This window comes from Rhinatrema bivittatum, chromosome 2 (assembly GCF_901001135.1).
Source record: "Rhinatrema bivittatum chromosome 2, aRhiBiv1.1, whole genome shotgun sequence".
Classification (NCBI taxonomy): domain Eukaryota; kingdom Metazoa; phylum Chordata; class Amphibia; order Gymnophiona; family Rhinatrematidae; genus Rhinatrema; species Rhinatrema bivittatum.
The window spans coordinates 760,980,665-761,002,549 of NC_042616.1; the positions used below are offsets into that span (position 1 = coordinate 760,980,665).

Genomic DNA, 21,885 nt, shown 5'->3' on the forward strand with positions numbered 1-21,885 from the left:
ACAGAAATGGTAAAATTGCCTGCCCGATATGAGAGTAAACTCATGCATGTATGTCCTGTTCATGTGGAAGCTTACCCAGACTGAACAGAGGCAGGAGAGTTGGGAAGGGGTTTTATCCGTATACTCCTGGATTTTTCCAAAAATTTTCCATGCACAGAATAACAGGTGTAATTGTGCATAAGTAAATTTGATGGGATAATTTAAGTGGGCTTACGTGCACGAGTCTGCTTTGAAAATTTGTGTAACTTACCCATGTTTTTGCCACCTCTTTTAGAAGCTATTATAAAATTACCAGTGGGAAACGCAAGTTCTGTTTCTGTCCATAGGCCATTTTTTATTTTGACCACGTATCACACCTTTAACCAAAGCTATAATTTGATTAGTTGCATCATGTGCTTCCCCACTCTCCTGTGTCATTGGCATCGGCTTTTTACTTGTTTGGGCTGGGGCAATGCTTTAAAGGGCTAAAGGAATCCAGTCCAGAAAGATTGTTACACAGAATTGTGTGTTATATTCTGTGTCATACAGGAGACTGAGCTGAGACCAGATAGTAAGTGGGTCAGGATAGCACTAGGGAGTCTGCAAGTTAAAGCTGGAAGATTCTTGGAGATATATAATGGTTATAATGTAAATAGGGAAAAATTGAATGTAATAAATTAGTTACTGAGACAAGCTGTATTCTGAGAGGAGTGCTACAGCGTCCAATTAAATAGGGAATTCGTTAGGATTTCAGTAACCCTAGGAAAAAAAATCCTTATACGTGAGAGGACTTGTAAAAGTTTAATTTCATACACTTAGGATGATACTAAGTATGAGGAAGAATTGGTAAACTAAATTTAAGCATAGCATCGAGAGATTTAATTCACCTTGATCATTTATTCCCCCTCGTATATAATGCAATATCACTTCCTTCAAGCGAAAACAAAACTGTCGTCTTCAAGTCCATCCACTCTTGGTATATATATTGAGAAAACATTTTTATTTTAAAATTGTGTGACCAAGTTGAGCCATCTACTGCTGCTGAACAGTTAACAAAGAACTGCAACAGGAGTGAATATAATACTGTACCTAAAATACCTGAATGTAATCTGCTTTAAAATGCCTGACAGGCGGAATATAAATTTAAAAAAAATGCCTGCATATGCATTTCAAGGCCAGTTTTCCTTGTTTGTTTTTTTTTGTAGCATTCAGTTTATGCAGTAGTTATCCAGTGACATCAGCTATCTCTATGATTGTATTTTATATCTATAGAAATAAACACATACTTTCCTGATTTGTTTAGATCTATGTCTGGCCTCTTCTGGAAACACTCTTCTCTGAAGTTTTAACAAGAGAGGAATGGCTGAAACTGTTTGACAATGTATTTTCCAATCACCCCTCCTTCTTTTTAATGACGGTAGCAGCATACGCCATATGTTCCCGAGCGCCTTTGCTTCAGTGTAATCAAAAAGATGACTTTGAGGTAATATTTCTACATTTGTGTAACTTGAGCCATTAATAAGTCAAGGGTTAAACTGATTTATTATTTAAGATTTTGGTCACAGTTGCTTCTTAGAACGACTGCTTTGTTTCCTGAAATGCACTGTGCAAGAATCTGAGTGCATTTTTCTGATTGGGTCTTCCACCACCCTAAGCTGCCCCATTGTGTGTATTATATAGCAAATGGTTGAGCACTGTACAGAGAGGAGATCATAGTCAAGCTCATCCCAGTCAGAATCCAGATTGATGACCAACCAGCTGACTGCCACAGATTGCCATAGCCTGATCTCAGGCTCACTTAGCCCTTAAAGGTGCAGTTTCTAGTGCTGAACCTAGTAAGAAGTCTTTCATTCCTTGCCCTGGGGTGATAGCAGCCAGGCATCAAATCTGGTTGCAAAATTGGTCAGCTGAAGCAGCTTCCAAAGCCAGTCTTACCAAGATGCCCTTTAAAGGCTCACTCTTGTTTGGGAGCAAATTGGAGAAACTGGCCAATAAGTGGGGTAAGTCTCCGGTGCTTCGGTTGCCGGAGGATAAGACACAGTTACAGCACTCCTTTAGTATGAAGGGTCGTTTCTGGGGTTCCAGGTGTTTTTGTCCCTACAGAGCGATGACCTTTCCGTGGACTCAGCCTTTCAGTAGGTTTCAGTCCTTTTGTCCCTTACAGCCTGGTAGAGGAGCAGGCTCAGGTGGTGGACTTTTCGAGCTTCCCAATGAAGGTTTGCCAACCCACCTTCCAGAACAGGAAGTAGGGGGACGTGTGTCTCTCTCTCTCTCTCTCTCTCTCTTTTATCGGAAGTGGGTCAAGATCACGTCAGACCAGTGGATCCTGGAGGTGATACGCGAAGGGTATGCACGAAGGGTTGTGGTGCCTACAACTCAAGGAAGTATGAGACAATATTCCATTTATTTTGTTGTGCCCAAGAAGGAGATCTCCTTTTGGTCCCATCCCGGATCTCAAGAGGGTCAAATGTCACTTTAAGGTGACTCATTTTCAAATGGAAACTATATGCTCTGTGATAATGGCGGTGCAGTCAGGAATTTCTGACCTCCTTGGATCTGTCAGAGACTTACCTTCATATTCCCATCTAATTGGAACACCAACGCTTTCTATGCTTTGCGGTGTTGGGGCGCCATTATCAGTTTTGGGCGCTGCCTTTTGGTCTAGCCACCACTCCCAGAACATTTTCCAAGATTATGGTGGTAGTAGCAACAGCCTTGCAAAAAGAAGGACTCCTGGTGCCACCCGTATCTGGACGACTGGCTAATTCCAGCCAAGTTTCAGGAAGAGAGCCGCCTGGTGATACACAAGCTGCTCTCCTTATTGCAGGAGCTCGGTTGGGTGGTGACCCTGACCAACAGCAATCTTCAACCATCCCAGTCGGAGTATCTGGGGGTCCGGTTCGAGACAGGACAGAGGTTTCCTACTGGAAATTCAGATTCAGAGATTGATATCTCAAGTGAGTCAGTTGATGAACACCATATGCCCGACAGTGTGGTCCTCGTTACAGGTACTCTGCTTGGTGGCAGCTACCCTGGAAGTGGTACTGTGAACAAGGGCACATATGCACCCTCTTCAGCGCTCTCTGCTCTCTTGTTAGAACCTGTAGTCTCAGGATTATGTGGTTCGGCTCCACTTGCCAATGGAAATCTGCTCCCACCTCCAGTGGTGGTTGCAGGAGGATTACCTGAGAAAGGGAGTTCCCTTGTCCTCCCCGGCCTGGTTGGTACTCACAAAAGATGCCAGTCTCCATGGTTGAGGGGCTCACTGTCTAGAGTTAACGGCCCAGGGGCATTGGAATGCTGAAGAGTCCCGCTGAAACATCAATCTCCTGGAGGCCCGGTCAGTATTGCTGGCATGCTTGCAGTTCAGCCACAGCTTGCAGAATCAAGCGGTTCATGTGATGTCTGACAATGCGGCGATGATGGCCTGTATAAATCATCAGGGAGGAACCAAGAGCCAGCAAGTGTCGCCGGAAATACACTAGCTGATGGAATGGGCAGAAGGTCATCTGCAGATGATCAAGGCCTCTCACATTGCAGGAAAAGACAGTGTAAGAGTGAACTTTCTCAGCAGGGAGAGTCTGGATCCTGGAGAGAGTGTATGTTGTCAGCCGAGGCGTTTCAGCTGATTGTGGATTGCTGGGGCCTTTCATTCCTAGACCTGCTGGTGACTTCTCAAAATGCAAGGTTCCTCAATTCTACAGTCACAGGAGAGATCCGTGGTCCTTGGGACTAGACGCTTTTGTACAAGTCTAGCCGGAAGACAGATTGCTTTATGCCTTTCCTCCGTGGCCCTTGCTGAGCAGGATAATTCGGTAGATCGAAGGCCAAAGGGGGGGCTAGTACTCCTGGTAGCGCCGGACTTGCCCAGGCGTCCATGGTATGCGGATTTGCAGCAACTCCTGGTGGAGGCCCCTCCTTTGTCTTCCACCACCATTGATCTGCTACAGCAGAGACCAGTCCTTTATTTATTTAACAATTTTCTATACCGATCTTCAAGGTTGAATACCATATCAGGTATATGATATGGTATTATGAGGTATATGAGGATATGGTATTATGAGGATATGGTATTATGAGGTATATGAGGATTCGACTCAATTCTGTCTTACAGTTTGGCCTTTGAGAGAGCTCGTCTGTTAAAGCATGGTTATTCCTCTGTGGTGATTGCCACCTTACTCCACGCTCGCAATTTCTCCACTTCCTTGGCTTATGTGTGGGTTTGGAGAGTTTGCAGGATGGATCAAATAAAGGCCTGGTCCTTAATTACTTAAAAGTGCAGGTTGCGGCTCTTACCTGTTTCAGAGGCCTGATGAATGGTTTATTTGTCACCTCAACCTGATGTGGCCTGTTCTTTTGAAGGGAGTTGAGCATCTTAGGCCTCCCTTGAGGTTACCCAGTTCCATTGTAGAGGCTTAATTTCTGGTTCCATTGTAGAGGCTTAATTTTGTTCCGACCACTGCGTAGCCTTTCCTTACAGTTGTTGACCTTGTTGACTGTGTTCCTGGTGACTATATGTTCTGCATATTGGATTTCTGAGCTGCAGGTCTTGTCGTGCCAGGAGCCGTTCCTTCGGATGACTCCGGGGGCATTACAGCTGCATACGCTTCCATCCTTATTGCCCAAGGTAGTCTCAGACTTTAATTTGAATCAGTCCATCTCCTTGCCATTCCTGGATAAAGTCAGGGATGCGGAGGAGTTTTGCCTTTTGTGCTCTTTGGATATTAAGCATCTTGTTGGGCGGTATCGGGAGTTCTCGGAGTCTTTGTTCTCCATGGCGGGAATAAGCAGGGGGCTCCAGCTATGCGGGCTACCATAGCTCGTTGGATTAAGAAGGTGGCCATGGCCATGTATGTGGATGCTGGAAAACTGTTGCCTGCTCAGGTTAGGGCTCATTCCACTAGGGCTCAGGCAGTGTCATGGGCGGAGGTTAGTCTGTTGTCTCCCGTTGATATCTGCCGAGCTACGATGTGGTCCTCCTTATATATCTTTTCCAGGTTTTATCATCGGGATGTTCAGGCCCGGGAGGATGCAGCCTTTGCATGTGCAGTGTTGACTGAACCGTGGGCAGCCTCCCAGCTTTGATACATCCCACTGGTCCTGAGTCCATCTGTCTACACACTAGGAAATAGAGAAATTACTTACCTGATAATTTTGTTTTTCTTAGTGTAGACAGATGGACTCAGCTTCCCCACCCTCGGCTTCCACATAAATGTGTGTCAACATTTGTCCTGTGGGGCTCTGGGTCCCAAGGAATTACTGTTAAGTGTTCATCCAGTCCCCTATTTTGGGATGCCTAGAATCTTACACGAGTCCAGTGTTTGATTGGTCGAGTACAGTTCTGGTTACCTGTTTTCAATCATGTTTTTTAATCAAATTTTGTACTAGTCTATCCTTAGTTGCTTTTGAAGAGAATACTGGCAGGCTGGGGTCATTGCAGGGTTATTATACTGTGATAACAGCTTGCTCTGTCTCCATCTGCTGCATAAACCCACTGGTCCTGAGTCCAACTGTCTACACTAAGGAAAACAAAATTTATCAGGTAAGTAATTTCTCCATTGGCCTTACAGAAGCCTGATGTCTGCCCATCTCCTGGTGGAGGTTCTCTACTTAATCACTGATCCCCCTTATCACAGCTGTCGCATTCTAGTACACTGTTGTGAACAAAGTTCACAAACTATGTAAAAAGAAGTAAGAACTCCAAGCATACAAATAAAATTGCCCCTCGTTGATTTCCTTGGCAATTCATATAGTTCATCTTTCTTCCTGCTCTTAGTGTGTAGATTGCCCTCTGATTCACTAGAACTACTTACGGTATGATGACCATAGGAAGTGTTTATGGTGCAAAATGTGTTGAATGTCTTTTCTAGTGGTCTCAACTTTTGAAATTTCTGCAGCTAACAGTGCCAAGGTTGCAGAATTATTACTGAAGTTCTCCTGCTTTGCTTTTATTAATAAAACAAGGTTTTCTTTAGTTTACAGTTGGTCTAAAAAATAAGCAAAAGCCTCTCGGTGGAAATGACTGAAAGTTTTTTTTATGTTGCATCCTACATGATGTGTTATTTGTTATTGACAAATTATACAACAAAAGAAATGTCTGCAGATACTTTACGGGCCCAGATGCAGAGCCCAGGTGCCAACAGACAACCTTTCATGTCTGAAGGACAGCTTTTGTTGCATGTTATATTTGGTTTCTGCGAAAGTGCCTTATAATTACAATACAGAATTAATTTTGTGGAAGGGAGTATTAGCTCCCGATTGCTGGTCAAAAAAACCTATTCTCTTAGATCAATCAAGATGTATCATCTTGTATTATTTTGTTTAACTATTATTTCCATGCAATGTAGAAGCTGTCACATAAACTCCCCTTGTTAGATCTTTACACCATTTGAAACCTTATGGGTAGATTTTGTAAGCTGCGCGCACACGCCCATGTCCTGGCGTGCACGCATGGATGCGCCGATTTTATAACATGCGCGCGCCAGCATGCACATGTTATAAAATTGGCGGGCCATGCGCACATGCACGCGCAAGGGGAGGTAAAATTCTGCAAATTTGCGCAGCGACGCATCATGGCCTTCCCCAGTTCCCTACCCTAACCTCCCTTCCCCTTCCCCTCTCCTCCCCAACCCCTAAATCCGACTGATTCATTGTTTTGCTTTTTTTGTTGTTGTTGCTTTGTTTCTTTTCTCATGTACATCCAATAATGAAACTACAGAGGGGGGAGCAGTGTGCCTTTCTGCAGAATTAGATATTGGTGTATTATGCGGTAAATCATGCACTGATAAGACATGATTAGAATTGGATATCAAAGTTCAAACCACTGTCTTGTGCCTCAAAAACCTTGGTCAGCCTTTCACCAAATTAAGTAAAGTGTGGTTACATTGACAAGGCATTTGAATAACTTCTATGTGTAAACCTATACTAATGCAAGCCAGTAGGTCATATAAATACATCATTTCCTTTTACAGTATTTCTTCCATCATCGAAATACCTTGGATATTAACGCCATCATTAAAGAAGCTTACCACCTCATGGAGGTCACCCCAGCAGATATCCATCCCAAGCATTTATTAGAAGATTTTGTGCCCCTTACTAAGGGGCAGTATCCAATATTTAACAAATATCCCAAATTTATTGTGGATTTCCAGAATCAGGAGAGAGAGAGGATCAGACAGGAGGAATTGGAATACCTACGAGAAAGGTACTCTGAGCATGTCTAGCCTTCTATATTCCTAAAGTCTAAAATCTGACAGCAAGTTTCATGTGTTGACTAAAAATCTCTGAAATTGTGTGTAGAGTTGGTGTAAAAATATTTAGATTTATTGTCTCAATCACTTGTTTGCTTGCCACCTTTCATTCAGTCAAGATCCCCTCATACTATAGAATTCTTCATGAACAACCAGAATTAGTCAGCCACACAAGTAGGTGATATCGTCACAGCACCAATGCAGATAAGAACATAAGAAAATGCCATACTGGGTCAGACCAAGGGTCCATCAAGCCCAGCATCCTGTTTCCAACAGTGGCCAATCCAGGCCATAAGAACCTGGCAAGTACCCAAAAACTAAGTCTATTCCATGTTACCATCGCTAATGGCAGTGGCTATTCTCTAAGTGAACTTAATAGCAGGTAATGGACTTCTCCTCCAAGAACTTATCCAATCCTTTTTTAAACACAGCTATACTAACTGCACTAACCACATCCTCTGGCAACAAATTCCAGAGTTTAATTGTGAATTGAGTAAAAAAGAACTTTCTCCGATTAGTTTTAAATGTGCCCCATGCTAACTTCATGGAGTGCCCCCTAGTCCTTCTACTATCCGAAAGAGTAAATAACCGATTCACATCTACCCGTTCTAGACCTATCATGATTTTAAACATCTCTATCATATCCCCCCTCAGTCGTCTCTTCTCCAAGCTGAAAAGTCCTAACCTCTTTAGTCTTTCCTCATAGGGAAGCTGTTCCATTCCCTTTATCATTTTGGTAGCCCTTCTCTGTACCTTCTCCATCGCAATTATATCTTTTTTGAGATGCGGTGACCAGAATTGTACACAGTATTCAAGGTGCGGTCTCACCATGGAGCGATACAGAGGCATTATGACATATTTCCTAGAGAGCTCTGGAAAAGCCCAGAAAGCTTTATCTGGCATGTTCAAGACTTACTGCAGTTACACAGGGCCTCTTCAGTCTTTTTTCTCCAAAGATGACACTGGACATGTTTTTCCTTTTCAGAGAGAGATGTTTTATTCACGATAGGGCCTCCTCAGTCAGTTTCTGTAACTTCTAGTAAGGTTTTCCAGCTCATTCTTAAGTTTTATATTCCTTTTTTTGATACAGACCCTGAGAATTTTTATCTTCTAGATAAGACCTTAATTGGTCTTTTTTCACCATAATTTTTTTTTATCTTGCCTGTGTTTTCCTCAGTGTCTGAGAGGAAGGCCAGCAGCTTCAAGCACTGCCCATGCTATCATAAGATTTGTATAACTGACATCATGTGTAATTATGTATGCTGTCTGAGCCTAAAGCATGACATCCCTGATTGAGGCATCTACTCAAAGATGTTACGCAGGAACATCAAGCTCTGAAGATTACATCTTCACATTTTTAGAAAAACCTCTAAATCAGATGCCCCCTCGTTAGCACTGAAGGCATTGGTATCAAAGGACACAGGAGCTATATTGACTACTGGCAATCCTCTGACAACAAAGAGTCAAACATTTTCTTGGAGTCGGGATTGAAGATGGCACCCAGGAGCAGAGAACCTTCCCACTCTACACACAAGAAGAGCTCCTTGGAGTTGAGTTCAGTTGAAGAGTCACCGTACCAAGTATGGTGTAAAAGTACTGAGGTTTCAGTATCTATCTCCATCAGTGCACAAGCCTCTCAGCAAAGAAATAATAGCTTCAGCTATTCATTGTGCTCAATGAGTTTCTCCATTGGTGAGCTTAGCCTCAAATACTGAGACACAGCAGCAATAACCTTCAAGGAGGTATACTAAAGCCATTGGTATGTCAGCAATGTTTATTTATTTTATTTATTTAATAACTTTTATATACCGACGAACGTTGGGAACATCTCGTCTGTTTACATAGAACAGAACTTAGCAACAGGCTTTACAATTATTGCATAATTAAATAAGGAATGTTAGAAAAATGTTAGAAAAATGTTAGAAAAGGAATTAGGCAAGAAGATAAATGAGGTCCCTTCTCAATAGTACAAAAGTATGAAAGTACCGACAGGTGCCTTAACACCATTTGTAATGCAGATTGAACCAATATTTGAGTCCTTTACAAAGTATTTCTGTATGGATATTGATGCCTTGACATCGATGCCAAACAGGAGCTGTGCAGTATCAGAGAGGGAACCGGCTGTACTGCATTAATCAACCCTGAGTTAGCCAGCTGAGGCTATGGCTTTAGGGTCAGTGCCTTCTCAGACTTCAGCTCCAGTTACAATTTTGGAGTCTGAAGAGTCCTGAAGTGCTCCTGAAGATGTTGGTTCTGAAGAGAAATATTCACCAGACCTCCCTTGATCATGCTTTTTCACAGGCAGGGAATAGATCCCAACCTGAAGATCTATACTTGTCAGTTTTTGTCCAGAAAACAGCCAAGACAATTGTCTTTAATTTAGAGGTAGAGGATGAGTCCAGGATACCTTTTTGGCTTACCAGGTACTTCCAAGTCTCTAAGGAGTTGATAGCAGTGTCTGTCCACCAAACTTTTCAGTATATGTATGTGAGAATGTGGGAAACCCTATTCTCAGTAGTACATCCTTTTGGAAAGAAGTCAGCCACCAAGTACTTTGTCTAGTAGGCTGTCACCTACCCTCCCAAACAATTATTGTATTGGATAAAGGGTGCCCAAAGTTGTCCCCCCTTCCAACCACCAAAAGCTCCCCTGAAAACACGTTAGCCAAACCAGCTGGTGGACACAAGCTTCTGGTGGTCCTAGCTTGGCATCTGGTTAATAGACTACTGAAGGTTGCTCTAGTAGTGTCTAGATTTGGCCATCTAAGTTAGGTGGCCCTCAGTGACAATCAGTGCTATCTAGCATTCTTTCCCACCCCTTCCCCTCCCTCCACCCTTGATCTGATCGCCTTCCCTAGCCATGCCCAGCTTTGCTCTAAGAGCAGCACTAGATGTCAAGCCAGGAGGATTGTGTAAGCCTGTACCTTCCAGTTTGTCTGGGGGAATTTGGAGGGTGAAGAATTTATTTTAAAAGGGGGATCTGAAAGTACTTTTCAGCCCTGATCCCCTTTGCTTTCAACTTTCACATTATTACTGCATTTTAACTGAGTGACTTTATTGCAAACATATTGCCCAAACTGTACCCTTTTCATCCTGCTCTCGCTTTCTTTTTCCTGGTAGTTGTGATTTTTGGAAATCCTGTGTAGGCTCCCTTTCCCTAGATTTGGCCCCCACACTGTGCCATCTTCTACCTCTTCCTCTTGCTGTGTATGTGAGAAGAGCGGAGGCATTGCAGTTTTCTTTTGACTGCTATTTGTGTTGCCAGGGCAGCCTTCTCTCCCAGGGACCAAGAAGACTACAGTTCTAACTCCCTTGGTCACTACATAGTGCAGTCCCCACGCAGGAATTCTATCTAGCTGCCTTGCTTGTTTATCACACAGAAGCACTGAAACCTCAAATGCTCCAGTAGTCTGATTTTCAAAGGGATTTGTTTTTCTATTTAGACATACTTAATTTATATTTCTGATTTTATTTTGGGATTTGCTTTGAGGCCTAAAATAAGTCTTGTTTTCAGAATACCTACAACAGTGCAGAGAGTTATTGTAGTGAGGCTGCTAAGCAAAAGTAATCATAATACAATTACATTTGTCATAATCACTGGAGGGGGAGGACATTAAGAAAAACTACTATAATAGCATATAACTTTAGAAAGAGAAACTATGATAGAATGATGAAATTTATAAAAAAAAAAAAAAAAATTAAAAAGAGCAGTTGCAAAGCGTTAACGTTTTCATGAGGCGTGGCTATTTTTTTAAATTACCAGTTTGGAAGAGGTGAGGTGAAAGAGGCAGTTAAAGCCAAAAGGTCATTGTTGATAAAATGGAAAGCAGACTCAAATGAAGAAAATAGGCAAGAGCATAAGCACTAGCAAGTTAAGTGTAAAAAATAATGAAACAGGCCAAGAGAGAATTTGAGAAGTAACTTCTCTGAGATATTAAAAACAAATTTAAAAAACAACTTTCAAGTACATTAGAAGCAAAAAGCCTATGAGGAAGTCAGGTGGGCTGCTAGATGACTGATAGGTAAAATAGGTGTTCCCAGAGGACAAGGAATTAGAAAAAATGAATTAATTCTTTCCCTGAGTCTTTACTGAGGAGGATGTTGGGAACATAACCCACACCTGATGTAGTGTAGAGTGCCAAAGAGTCCCGCTGGAACATTAATCACCTGGAGGCCCGGTCAGTACGGCTGGCATGTTTACAGTTCAGCCACAGGCTGCAGAATCGAGCAGTTCGCGATGGTAGCCTATATCAATCACCAGGAAGGAACCAAGAGCCAGCCAGAGTCGCAGGAAATAGACCAGCTGATGGAATGGTCAGAAGATCATCTGCAGATGATCTCAGCCTCTCACATTGCAGGAAAAGACAACGTAAGAGCAGACTTTCTTAGCAAGGAGAGTCTGGACCCAAGAAAGTGGGTGTTGTCAGCTGAGGCGTTTCAGCTGATTGTGGATCGCTGGGGCCTTCCATTCTTAGATCTGCTGGCAACTTCTTGAAATGCGATAGTTCCTCGCTTCTGCAGTCACAGGAGAGAACCATGGGCCCTGGGAATAGATGCTCTCTTACAGGTCTGGCCGGAAAGCAGATTGCTTTATGCCTTTCCTCCGGGGCCCTTTCTAGGCAGGATAATTCTCAAGATTGAAGGCAACAGGGGGCTAGGACTCCTGGTGGTGTCGGACTGGCCCAGGCATCCATAGCGTGCAGATTTGCAACAACTCCTTGTGGAAGACCCCCTCCGTTTTCTGCTGCACATGGATCTGCTTTAGCAGGGACCAGTTCTAAACGAGGATCTGACTCTATTCTGTCTTACAGTTTGGCACTTGATAGGGCTCACCTGTTAAAGCATGGTTATTCCTCTGCGATGATTGCCACCTTACTCCGCGTTCGCAGGTTCTCCACTTCCTTGGCTTACCTGCGGGTTTGGAGAGTTTTTGAGGCCTAATGTGAGGAGCTTGGCCCTTAATTCCTTGAAGGTGCAGGTTGCGGCTCTTGCCTGCTTCAGAGTCCTGGTAAATAGTGTTTCCTGGTCGTTTCATCCTGATGTGGCCCGTTTTTTGAATGGAATGAAGCACATTAGGCCTCCCTTGAGGTTACCGGTTCCATTGTGGAGTCTTAATTTGGTGCTGGACCTTTTGGTGGGCCCTACATTCTGACCACTGAGTAGCCTTTCCTTACAGTTATTGACTTTGAAGACTGTGTTACTGATGGCTATATGTTCTGCGCATCGGATTTTTGAGCTGCAGGCCTTGACTTGCCTGGAGCCATTCCTTTGGGTGACTCTGGGGTCGTTACAGCTACGAACTGTTTCATCTTTCTTGCCCAAGGTAGTCTCGGACTTTCATTTTAATTATTCCATCTTCTTGCCATCCCTGGATAAAGTCAGGGCTGTGGAGGAGTTTCACCTTTTGCACTCCTTGGATGTTAAACATCTTGTCATGCGGTATCTGGAGGTCTCTGAGTCTTTTCGAAAGACGGATCGCTTGTTTGTTCTCCATGGCAGGAGTAAGCAGGATGTTTCAACTTCATGGGCTACCATAGCTCGTTGGATTAAGGAAGTGGTCACGACCGCTTATGTGGATGCTGGAAAGCCATTGCCTACTCAGGTTTGGGCTCATTCCACAAGGGCTTAGGCAGTGTCATGGGCGGAGGTTAGTCTGTTGTCTCCTGTCGATATCTACTGAGCTACAACGTGGCCCTGATACACTTTTTCCAGGTTTTATCATCTGGATGTGAGGCCCGGAAGGATGCAGCCTTTGCTTGTGCAGTGTTGACTGGACTGCGATCAGCCTCCCACCCTGTTGGGGAGTAGCTTTGGTACATCCCACTGGTCCTGAGTCCATCTGTCTACACGCTAGGAAATGGAGAAATTACTTACCTGATAATTTTGTTTTCCTTAGTGTAGACTGATGGACTCAGCTACTGCATGTGTGCCAATAGTCTTCCTGTGGGCTCTGGGTCCCCAGGGATTACTTGTAGGTGTTCATCCAGTCCCTAGCTTTGGGTACGTAGAATCTTATGTGAGTTCAGTGTTTATGGTTGGTTGAGTACAGTTCTGGTTGTCTGTTTTCTAATCAAGTTTTTTGCTAGTCTGTCCACAGTTGCTTTTGAAGAGAATACTGACAGGCTGGGGTCACTGCAGTGTTATATATACTGTGACGCCAGCTTGCCCCACCTCCATCTGCTGGCAGGGGAGCATGAACCCACTGGTCCTGAGTCCATCTGTCTACCCTAAGGAAAACGAAATTATCAGGTAAGTAATTTCTCCATTTCCTAGCGTGTAGACAGATGGACTGGAGAAATAGTCTAGAACACATGTTCAAAGATATCCATTTATATAAGTTAGCCAGATAATAGTTATCTGGCTGACTTGCATGGGATATTCAGCAGCACAGCTATGCTGCTGAATAGCCCTCTACAAATCTGCTACTTAGCTGGATAAGTTAAACCTCCTCTATGGAGGACTTAACATATCCAGTTAACTTAACAATATAAGTAGCCCTGCCCCAATCCACCCATTGCTTGCCCACAAGATATCCGGCTATCTACTTTGGATAGGCAGACTGGATGGGCCATACGGTCTTTTTCTGCCATCATGTTTCTTATTGAACCAGATAAATGCTTAGCTGGCTAAGTGGCAGCTGCTGAACATAGCCGGATATTCAGTGGCTGACACTTAGCCAGATACGTCCGTACTTAACGTGCTAAATAGCACTAAATATCAGCCTTCCCATTGCTATTGCTGAAAGAGATTAAAAAGAAATAGATATACTTTTTTGGGATATGCTGGTTACTTGTGACCTGGGTTGGGCACTTTCAGAGACAGAATGCTGGGCTCAGTGGACCTTGGCCTGGCCCAACATAACACGTCTTTTGTTCTTAATATTCATCTGTGGTATTTGCATAGTTATAATGTAAGAACCAGGTTAGTTTGCATAGTGTGGTTATCCTGAAAGCCAGACCCATATGTAGCCTTCAACACATGGAGCTGAGAAACCTCTATTAGTTTGTTGACTTTACAGGTTAGTAATTTTGTCAGGCTCAGTAAATCTTTAACATTTGGCACCTGGAGATTCTTTCTTCTTACTGTTTCTTTTAATAATTCATTTCTTTGAATCTGATGTGTTTTATTTGTGGCACCAAAAGAGTTCAGTCTCATGCTTCTGTTTAGATTTACATTTTTAAAGGAATAAAACTGACCAAAGACGGGAACAAAATGTCAGCTCTTTTCTTCATCACTGTTATGTATTGTAATGTGAAAATACAGAATCTCCCTCAGCTCTTGACTTGTCATTTTGTTAAGCGTTTTTATATCCAACGCTCTCTGTTATTGAGTGCAATTGGACATCTAGGCCTTGTTTATCCGAGAACGTTTCTTTTTGGCAGCACAGAAAAGGGTGTGGGGTACCTACTTTTCCAAGAATTATGTTGATGTCTTCAGCATGCTTGGTCTATTTGAGAAACTGGTGCTTTCTCCCACTGTCTTACCTCGCTTTTGACTGTTGCCTCACATGATTCAGATTACGTTGCTATCCAACATCTGTAAAGATCTCTTTCTGGCAGCCTAACATAATATAAGCCCCTTCTTCATCCTCAGACCCTGAAAGCACAATGCCAGAATGTGCTGGAAACCAGCTGGTAAGCATCGTGTCATTACATGAAAATACCAGATATCACTCCCGTGGGCATGGAACATCCAAACCTGTTTAAACCAATAGAATAATTATCAGTCTTCATGATTTACAGAAGAACTAAGCAGAAAGTTTTTCAGTTTTAACAAGTTCATGAGGGGACGAGAGATGACAATATAAAAAAGAATATACCTATATAAAGAATTAAAAAGGGACATTTTATAGCAGTTTCACCGTATATTTACTTTTGGTGACCCTCAATCAATACATGCCATGAGCTTGTTATCTGAATCCTTTTTTTTTTTTCCTTTTCTTCACCATTTCTGTCAAAACAAATATTGTTTTCTTTCATGCAGGCAATTAGCTCATGAAATAGAAGCTGAAACACAAAAACGTAAAGCAGAAGATGAAGCCTGGTACCAAGAGCAGAATCTCCTGCAAGAGGCTGAAAAGCAAAGGAGAAAGATTCTGCTGGAGGAGGAGCATAAACTAGTAGAGCAAAGGCAGAGGTCAGTCTGCAGATACTTCACCTCTCCCGGTTTGGGAGCTTCACTCGCTCAGGATCCCAGTAAAATGAAATGTTGGTCTGTCTAGAGTATCTTCTCTGATAAACCTGTAGCGGGACTATTTTCCAAGGGCTTTAGCTGGATTACTAAACAGGCCCCAGACTAGGTTGCCCTGGTAGAAACTTGTCCCCCGCACAGTGGCTGTAGGTTAGTGCTTACTTTTCGCCAGACTAAAAGTGGGCATTTGGCAGTGTATTCAGGTGGAGGGAGTAAACTTGTGGACAGGACCTTTTTCAAGTGCATGTGTTTTTACCCCCTCCTCCCCAACCTTGTTTCTCTGCCCCCTAAAATAGCACGTGCAAAGCACATGAGCACTTTGTACACATGCCCTTTTTGGTGAATTTTCAAAGGAATCTGCCCAAGTAGTTTCCCTCTGAAAAAATTCAGTACAGGGTACATGGATACAAAAGTACCCAAATACCTTGTACGTAGATGAGCTGCTCAGTTGCCCTCTTAATATTGTATCAAAAGCTTAAAGATCATAAGAACATAAAAAATGCCATGCTGTGTCAAAGCATCAAGCCCAGCATCCTGTCTCCCATTGTAGCCATTCTGAGTCCAACTTCCGAGAGTGTCTGTGTGTTTCCTCCAAATGATACATCTTCCCTATATGTACCCAGATCAGTCCAGACTCCTGGGTTTTGCCTCTCTTCCAGCAGATGGAGACAGAGAAAGCTTTGCTGACACTATCACTTAACCTGATGTGTCACCTGCAGTCCATCAGTATTTCTCTATCTCCAGCAGATAGAAGGTGGTGCAAATCCTGTAGTCTGGGATAAAAAAAAAAAAAAAGAAGAGATAAAAGACAGTTTTAGCAATAGATGTTTGGATAGCTGTCCTTGAAGGTCGATGGGGCCATCATTCAGGTGGAGGAGTGGACGAGCCAGGGGGTGGGGTTGGAAACACCTGGGTCTCTCTGGATTATTGACCTGCTGAGGGGGGAGATAGGTGGTGGGGCCAGTTCCCTCTCCTCCTTCCTACAGGTGGACAGCCGGAGCCTGCAGCCACTAAAGGGAAGTTTGCTTTCTTATAAATTTTATATACAAAAAAAAAGAACAAGGCTCTTAATTTCTGTTGTGCCGGTTGGCTGCTTCGGCCAGGCTTTGCAATGTGCCACTTCCAGGAGGTCAGAAGCGATAGGGGCCGGTTCTTGTGGCGCTTTTTGCAGGCAGGCTGGTGCGGCAGGAAAAAAAAAAAAAGAGAGAGAAAACCATGCCGTGCGAAGGGCAGTGCGCTGCAAGTGGGGGGAAAAACACGCGTGATTTTCTCTTGCCGGCACTTGTTCCCGCTGCCTTTCAGGAGGAGAGGTTAGCTCGGGGAGTGCGATAAAAGGCTCAGACAGGCAGTGATCCTCTGCGGGAAGTGTAGAGGGGAGTCGAGCAGCCCAACTGCCTTCCCGATTTCGGCAGGAACAGCAACCATTTTGTCCTCCTTTGTTGCTGTGACTGACAGGGCCTGAAAGAAGTCTGCCCTGCCCCCACCGCTATCACCGGCAGATCAAAGACCCTCAGAGCCCTGAGGTCCTGGGATCCTCTGCTAGGGGAGGAAAATGAAGACCTCCTTGGAGCAGGTCTCAGAAGACCCAGGGGTTTTTCCCCAAGATTTTGTTTCTTCCTATGCACAAGGCATTTTTGGCTATTAAAAACAAAAAACATGGCTGGAAGTCGCCTTCACAACCCAGTGGACCTGCAGGAGCCAGTTGAGACTAAGAGGCCTTGATCGGCTCGATCTGGTGGGGCGACCAGAATTCGTAAAGTGCTGGGACAACAGTTGCATTCAGGAAATGCAGATGATCCCTCGGAGGGCTCAGAGAATAGTAATCCTCTATCTGCAGATCCATCAAGAGTGGATCCCCCTTTAGATGGTATAGACCCTGATGGTGCTCGGGATCAAGTACCCTCGGTGGAGTGAGATGATCTGACGGGCGCAAAACTGAAAACTTTTGCCGGGAAGAATTATAGTCCTTAATCCCATATGTCCCAAAGGAACTGGGAATTAACCCTCAGGCTGATGAGGACCACGAGGGAGTGGATGGAGGACTTCAGAGGACCGGTAAAGGCATTCCCCTTTCATAAATCAGTGAAGAATTTAGTACTCCGGGAATGGGACACTCCAGATACAGGTTTGAAGGTTGGCAGAGCCATGGAGAAGCTGTATCCATTGTCGGAAGATCTACAGTGACGTAAGACAACTATTCAAGTGACGGGATTGGCAGCACTTAAGGTTATGCAGAATAGGAAGTTGGTTTTACACCTCAAGAAGTTTTGTTGTGTCTGCATTGGGCATTCACCCTGCCATATGCAGTAGTTTTATGCTTCGGGCCGGATGGCGCTGGGTACAGCAATTGCAACTATTCGCGTAGGACATAAAGCAGGCCGAGAGGCTGGAAGCTGTGGTGGCCTATGGTGCGGATGCTTTGTGTGATCTCATACACACTTCCTTTTGATCTATGATGTTTGTGGTCTCTGCTAGGAGGCTGCTTCAGTTGAGGAACTGGTGTCTGAGTCGCTTTTAAGGGGATGCTTCTTTTTGGAGAGGACTTGGAGGAGCTTGTGTAGCATCTCGGGAAGACCAGAGGGCACAAGCTGCCAGAGGACAAGTCAAGGGTCTGCAGAGGTTTCTCTTCAGCACAGGCTCGATTCCGTTCTAACCAACATTTATTGCAGTCTCGTCCTTCGGGAGGAGGTCAGAGACAAGGAGCCGGGAGGCAGCAGTCTTGGAATCAGTTCTTTCGAGGCAGGAGACCAACCAGGAATGGTACCGCTTAGGGGGTCTCCGGTTCCAAGTCTGCCCAAGGAAGCGAGGCCGGCCCCCTACTCCGTTCCAAGAATCGTAAATTGCTTATCACTTTTTCCTGAGGAGTGAGCCAGGATCACATCAGATCAGTGTGTCCTAAGTGTGATAGAGCTTGGTTACGCTTTAGAATTTGCATGCCTGTTAAAGAATTTGTTCATAAGGTCCCCGTGGGGTTCAAGAGACAGTCAGTCATCTACGTATGTTGGGGGCCATAATTCCAGTACCTGTCGAGGTGCAGGGAACAGGAAAGTATTCCACTTGTTCATGGTCCCAAAGAAAGACGGCACTCTTCATCCGATCTTGGATTTAAAGAAGGTGAATGTGGTGCTTAAGGTTCCTCGTTTTCGGATGGAAACGTAGAGGCGGTGATCGCTGCGGTACACAAAGGGGAGTTTTTGGCTTCTCTGGATTTGACCAAAGCATATCTTCATGTTCCAATTCACCTGGATCATAGAGGTATCTCAAGTTCATGATTCTCGGGGACCATTTTTCAGTTTTGCACCCTGCCTTTTGGATTGGCAACAGCACCAAGGACTTTTATGATGGCAGATTTGAGCAAAGTTAGAGGACCTTTGTCTTCGGGTAGTGGCAGTAGTGCTGCAGCGATTACGGTCCCTGGGCTGGTTTGTGAATCTTCCCAAGAGCCAGCTGGTTCTGTCTCAAGTTCTGGAATTCCTGGGAGCATGCTTTGACACCAGGCTCGGAAGAGTATTTCTTACTGAAAAGCGGTTAGTCAAGATCCAGGGACAGATTTGCAGATCGCTGAGCAGTGCAGTTTCCATGGTATGGGATTGTCTGCAGGTCTATGGCTTCCATGTTGGAATTGGTCCCTTGGGCAAATGCTTGTTTGCGGCTGCTTCAGTCAGCCTTGTTCTCTAGATTGAACCCACTATCGGGGCAATTTCATCTACCGCTGCCTGTTATGGAAAGTGCCAGGGCGAATCTGAGTTGGTGGTTGTGTCGCGACAATTTGAGCCGAGGGTAGCCTTGGCAGTCCCGAGTTGGATAGTAGTCACATCCATTGCCGGCCTCACCGGTTTGGAGGCTGTGTGTAAGACTCCAGTTGTGCAGGGGCGCTGGTCTCCGGAGGCGTCATGCTCCATCATCCGTCTAGAGACGAGGGCAGTGTGTCTACCATTGCAGGCCTTTCTTCATCTTGTACATGGCAGGCTAGTGAGAGTTCTGTCAGATATTGCGACGGCGGTGGCTTATATCAACCAGCAGGGCAGTGCCAAGTTTGTCAGTGGCGCAAGGGGCCCAGGAGTGATTACTCTGGACGGAATGGCATCTGAAGGTGCTGGTTGCTTTCACATAACGGGGCTGGACAACGTGCAGGCGGATTCCCTCAGTTGCCTGCAGATAGATTCTGGAGTGTGGGATTGTCTGAGGAGGCCATGCTTCTGATTCATCACAAGTAGAGAGTCCATTGCATGGAACTGATGGCAACTTGGAAGTATGCTAAAGCTCCGCGGTTCTTCATTCGAAGTGAGCACTGGGCAGAAGGAGTCGTTGCTATATCATCCCGCGGTCACAGGGGATTCCCCTGTTTGTGTTCCTGCCGTGGCCGCTGGTGTGCAAGGTCTAGCGTCAGAATGGCCTCGGCTGTTCGTGAATTTAATCAATCTCGCAGAGGATGGACAGCAGCATCTTGCTCATCTTCACAATCTGCTGCGCCAAGATCCCATATTTTTTGATTAGGCGGATCATTTGTCTCATGGCTTGGCATCTGAAAAGAGATGCCTGAGAGAAAATGGTTATCCAGAGGTTATTGCCACTTTGTTGCAAGCAAGAAAGAAGTGCACCACCTCCTTGGCATATGTGCAGGTGTGGAAGGTTTTCGAGGCTTGGTGCAAGATGCACAGCATAGATCAGACTCGAGCTTCCGTGACCCACAATTTCTTTTTTGCAGCAAGGTTTGGTGAAAGGTTTGCTTTGAACTCCTTAAGGGTCCAGGTGGCGGACTTGGGGTGCCCTAATGGCTGGATGTACGGAATGTCTCTGAACGATCCTTACAACCATCACTACCGGGTGGTTGTGGTGCATTTTCTGTGACGTGTGAAGCATTTACATCCCCCGGTGCAGAACGTGTGTCCCCCATGGAGCCTAAACTTGGTTCTTAAAGCAATGTATGGGGTGCTGTTTGAGCCGCTGTGCAGGGTGACTTTGAAGGACCTTATTTTAAAAGTTGTTTTTTCTGGTAGCAATCTGTTCAGCCAGAAGGATTTTGGAGCTACAAGCCCTCTCATGTAGAGATCCTTTTCCTAAAGATTTCGGACTCAGGTGTCTCTTTGTGTATGGTACCTTCTTTCTTCCAAAGGTTGTTTCGTCCTTCCACTTGAATCAGTCCATGGAGTTACCTGCCTTTACAAATTTGGATAGGAGGTTTTCTTTGGATAAGGCGTTGAGGTGTCTGGGTGTGAAGCAGGTGCTGTTCTGGTGTCTGGAGGTTACTCTTGGCTTTAGAGTGTCTGACCATCTTTTCATTCTCTCGAGTGATGCGAAGAAGGAACATAAGGCCTCTAAAGTGACCATGGTGTGATGGTTCATGCAGGCCATTGCTTCGGTGTACATTTGCAAAGACCAGTCGGTGTCTCAGGGTCTGAGAGCTCACTCGACTTGGTCGCAGGCAACATCCTGGGCTGGATGTCTGTTAGTGTTGCCGCAAGAGATTTGTAGGATGGCTACTTGGAAATCATTGCATACTTTCTCCAGACATCATCTGGATGCCCAGGCGCCAGGTTTGAGGAGCTTTGATGAAAGCGTGTTTCATTCAAAATATAATTGATATAAACAATACTAACAAGAAATATATCCAGAGGGCTATTAAGTGAGACATAACCGAGAAAAGGTTTATCAAAAAACATTAATGCCTCTGAGAAATTAAATCCCACATGTCGGGAGTAAGGAATCCAGGAAAAAGAAAAGAAGAAATTCCTAACTACATATAGGTTGACTTTGTGAAAAATTACCAGGACTTCACATCCCCCAAGCAGCAATTCACAGTGTAATAGTGGCTTTGAATTCCTTCTACTCCACAAACTTCATAACTGATCTGACTAAAAAAAAAAAAGATTACTGCCATATTGAATGATTCGTTAAGCAGAAAATTTAAGTCTACCACAAGAGTTATTAGGCATTGCCAATAACTCAAAGATTTGTGCTTGATCTGTGTAACCTTACTCAGCTCTGGATAAATCCTGATCTCATGCTAACAACACTCAGACAAGCCGATGCAATATAGTGTGCTCGGCTGAGCGCACAGTTTTACACGTGCTTGGATGCGTGTCCAAAATCTTTCATGGAATAAGGGGATTAGCATGTCAAAAACCCGTGTTCAAGCCAGTGCGTAGCTAATAGCTCTCACCACATGTAAATTCATGTTGATGAGGCTATTAGCTATTACTCCCCATTGCAAAAAAATAAAATGTGTGCCCAACGTGCACATTTTTACTCCAAAAAATGGCGATCTTAAGTCGGGGGAACTGAAAAAAGAACTGGGAAAAAAAAAAAAAAAGTCGCCGGCAGTAGGGTTAGGAAAACGAATGTTCAATTAATGAGCGTCCGTCTTCCTAACCTGTGGCTGTGCACCTTGAAGTCCCAGGCAAAGAAAGAGGGTGTGAATTTCTTCCCCCTCCGAACCCTTGTGCTCACTACCAGAGCCAGAATAA

General features: G+C 44.4%; 1 protein-coding gene across 2 annotated transcripts in view; it reads left to right on the top strand.

Moving 5' to 3' along the window:
* The window catches only part of TBC1D31 (TBC1 domain family member 31), a 151,838-nt gene that overhangs the window by 71,235 nt on the left and 58,718 nt on the right, over window positions 1-21,885 (top strand). Inside the window, exons 13-15 of one of the 2 annotated variants that reach the window (XM_029591966.1) lie at window positions 1,283-1,462; window positions 6,951-7,183; window positions 15,212-15,364. In XM_029591966.1, the coding sequence (XP_029447826.1) occupies window positions 1,283-1,462; window positions 6,951-7,183; window positions 15,212-15,364 (566 nt within the window). The remainder of the gene's footprint in view (window positions 1-1,282; window positions 1,463-6,950; window positions 7,184-15,211; window positions 15,365-21,885) is intronic. The other variant, XM_029591967.1, reaches the window with a different exon arrangement.